The sequence below is a fragment of the Pseudomyrmex gracilis genome, unplaced genomic scaffold (genome assembly GCF_002006095.1).
Source record: "Pseudomyrmex gracilis isolate BER0280 unplaced genomic scaffold, ASM200609v1 scaffold_1263, whole genome shotgun sequence".
NCBI classification, from domain to species: Eukaryota; Metazoa; Arthropoda; class Insecta; order Hymenoptera; family Formicidae; genus Pseudomyrmex; species Pseudomyrmex gracilis.
In genome coordinates this window covers 26,795-30,591 of record NW_018021847.1, presented here as the reverse complement: position 1 = coordinate 30,591, position 3,797 = coordinate 26,795, and the positions used below count along the sequence as shown (strand labels likewise).

Here is a 3,797-nt window from a genome sequence, read left to right as displayed (position 1 = left end):
GTATCATANTTAAATATTTGTTTTCTAATGATATTTAAGTGCAAAAAACATTGCAATATTGTATTTGCATAGGATGAAACTCTATCTGTGTTTTGGAATTCTCGAATAATCCAACCCGTACTTTTTTGAATATTTTGATGTGGTTCTTGTGGTATTTGTACAGAACTAATTATTTTTGATGAAGTCCATCAATTATTATCTGTAACCTTACGAATCTTTTGTTTTGCTACACGAATCATTTCTGCTTCAGGTTTATGTATTTTGTTTAATTTATTGTACTCACTAAAAGCTTCTTCAATAGCTTTTACAGATGAGGCATCATAATTAATTAAATACAGTCTTTCTAAAAACGTTACTCGAGACAATGCAACATAAATTTGACCAGGACTAAATACAGAATTACCTACATCCATAATAGCGTTCTGCAAACTCAATCCTTGACTTTTGTGAATAGTGATTCCATAACNCAGACACAATGGAAATTGTTTTCTAATGACATATATTCTTTCCATGACGGGAAATTTGACACATACTCTCTCAATTAAAAATTCTTCATCTGACGGCAAAAGATTTATTTTTTCTATATTATTATTCCATACATCTTTAACAACCAAAGTCACTTTACTTATTGTATTGTTTACGAGGCCTTTGCTAGCATCGATGTTACGTCTTATCATACCTTTTGCCCCAAGTTTAATAATAATTTCTTTTGCAAGTCCAGCTGTTCTTGAAGTATCATCTTTATGACTTGACAATGTTTTTACAATCTTCTTTTCTACAAAGCGATTATACTTTATTTTATTTTCTGCAATTAATACTATTTCTTCAGAAGCAATTCGATTTAGCATTGCCGCATTAAGAACGTCACACATGTGACAAGTAGGTAGTAAACAAACGGTATTTGCCGAAAAATCACTACTAAAATTACATAAGTCGTTTAATCTAGATTCCATAGATACACCTTTAAACGATAATTTAATATTCTGGTTTGAAGGATTTTACAATCAGACTNAGTCACTAATCCAATACGAATTTTTGATAGTAACTCACAATATGTTTTATCTCCTTGCTGCCACATATTGATTGTGAATTTATCGTAGTCAAACAATCTAATCCACAAATTAGTGGCCTCCAATAAACCAAGATATTTATCAATTTTTTCCTTTGATAAGCTCACAAAAACACGATCATCGTTTACTGGAGGTAATTGAAGCAAATCTCCAAATAGAAGAATGTGTTTTCCACCGAACCAATCGTCATCAGTATCAGTAGTGTCAAAAATTTGACACAATCGAAGATGTATGTACATTAAAGTGTTGTGAAATTTAGTTTTAGTTTCGTTCGGGCCATTGAGCAATTGCGGTAAGTACGCATCATTGCTCAATCGACCCGGTTTTGTTTCAAAAGGGTAACAAGCAGCATTTCTTTGTAAATGAAATCTGCTTGTTAAGCGTAATGTTAAGTATGGTACAGACACAGCACGCAACGTCAGCGGCCTACGTGCAGTAGTAATTAGGTCGCTAAACTGCTGCGTGATCGCGATCGATTCCTTTAAAAGATCGATTGCGAGCAACACAGACAGATCGTGAGTAGCTGTTGAATACTGTGTGGCTCTAAGTCCATCCGGAGAGTTTTTTGCAGTATAGCAACGGCTAAGTGTCAATATAAGCGTGCGTAATTGTACAGTAATTTGTAAACTTGGTAGTAATAAACTACGCCAGTTTTTTATAAAAGAATCTTATTCATCACCAAGTCCTTTATTTTCCCGATCTCAACAAATTTTGGTGGCAGCGGTGGGATAGTAAACCAACTACCGAGGCGGGATCTTAACAGTATTTAGTACGAAAAAGATTTCGGTTGGATTGTGGAGGAAACGACAAGGACGTTGAGACCGCAGGCCATCCAGGTCGAAGCCCCAAAAAGTAAAGATGTTTCCAAACGGACCATAGGTACTGGAGAGGGGGAACAAAAGCAGTTGGTGCCGAGAAGACTCTTCAGAGCAACATCCGGGGACCAGCCCGAGAAAAGGAAACAAGAAAGGAGGAACAGGAGATCAAAGTCCGTAACGTAAGACACTGATGAGAATAGAAAAGCAAGAGAAAGAAAAAGTTTAATTTTTTGTTTTAAAGAAAAAGACCAAGACGACAGGTGGCAGTATTAGACTAAGTATTATTATTATTATTATTATTATTATTATTATTATTATTATTATTATTATTATTGTTGTTGTTGTTGTTGTGTAAACTTGTGAAAAGTGTGGCCACTCCGATGTCGATCTTGAAAGGCAGGAATCAAGAGAAACCCAAGTTTTGTTTTGTTTTATGGGCATCTCCTACGGGAGGAGTTCATCTAATGATATTTAAGTGTAAAACAAACTTTTGGGACAAAAGTGAAATGTTTTGGAAATTAAGTCAGGGTACTTGAAAACCGCACCTGCAACAAAAAAAGTGGTTAGTGTAAAGAATTCAAAATTTTACTTACCTTAAGTCCAGGTCCCAAAAGGTTGTAAAGTTTGTCTCAACGTGTACTGGCGCCGTAAAACGGGGGTAGGCAGCATCTGGAATGGTTCTCGTTTGAAAAAGAAAAGTATGTTAGATCACACCAAGGTTAGGTATAAAGACAGTTACGTTGGTAGTAGGAAGTTAGGGCACGATAAGGTCAAATTTCGAAATTTAGGAAGAGTCACAAAAAGTTAATTGTTGGCAAAACTTGGCAGGTAAAGAGAGCTTCAGTAGAAAAGGGGAGTTACAAAATTTCAGCAAAAATTGCGAACATTGGTCAAAATTTTAATTGTTCAAAATAATGCTTGTATGTAATGGTCTTTGGGTAAAAAAGCGCCACACCAAGTTTGGCCCACAATTGGGATGCTAGCTACTTACCTCGGGTTGTCAGGCTAGACCCTAACCCTGGGGTGAAGGTATAATTGTCAGCAAAACTGCGTCGGTGTGCAGGTCTGTAAAGGGTTCAATAGAAACATTATTTATTATTTTTTACTACATAGTTATACAACAAGTAAACGCTTCTTTAAAGTTAATAAACACTTTGCCATACATTAAGCGTAACAATTAATGTAGCATAACAAGTAATTTCGTAACTTTAAACTGTATGTGTGTGTATTGTTATGTGTATTATTATGTATTATATGAGTGCCGACTATAGTCGACGTTAAGAGTAAAAGGGTTAATATTAAATACTCGTTTTACTTAAATACATTATTTAAAGTAAATCAATATTTTTTCAAAGAATTCTAGCATTAATTAAATACAATTAAATAATTCTATATTCTCAAGTATGACATCGACAAGTATCATCGGCGTTATGTTAAATACACAATGTAAACATGGATCGGTTAAATTGTATACTTCGTGCATTTTGTGTGTATACATATGTATATATATGTATAAACATAATAGATTATATGCGACAAATCGTCTTTAATTCAGATAAAAAAAAAAAAAGAAAAATATCAAACTGGTTCCTATCGAAGACAACGTAGAAGCGATCATTGTTACGTCTACTATTTGTTAATCACGTATTGAAAAAATGGAAAATAACAAGGGAAAAAAATTAATATATATTTCTTATACAAGTTTAGTATCGAAAAACAGAGTACATAATGATCGTTGCTGCGTGTCATAAAATGAGACTGCATTTTGTAAAATAACGCATTTTTTTTTTTTTATTGCCAACATTTGTTTTTAAGAACAAAAGCGATGCAGTAAGATGCGTATCAATAATTTATTAATTAAAAAGTGTGTTCAACTAGTCAAGAGATTTAAGACTGTTTATCTGAATAT

At 33.7% G+C, this 3,797-nt stretch overlaps 1 protein-coding gene across 1 annotated transcript in view; it reads right to left on the bottom strand.

Annotated features, from left to right (window-relative positions):
• Positions 1–283: 283 nt before the first annotated feature.
• The window catches only part of LOC109862012 (ATP-dependent DNA helicase PIF1-like), a gene marked incomplete at its 3' end in the record, with an annotated part of 12,048 nt that continues 8,534 nt past the window's right edge, over positions 284–3,797 (bottom strand). Inside the window, exons 3-4 of the mRNA XM_020441895.1 lie at positions 1,011–1,315; positions 284–915 (exon numbers count right to left, since the gene is read on the bottom strand). Coding sequence (XP_020297484.1) covers positions 284–915; positions 1,011–1,315 — 937 coding nt within the window. The remainder of the gene's footprint in view (positions 916–1,010; positions 1,316–3,797) is intronic.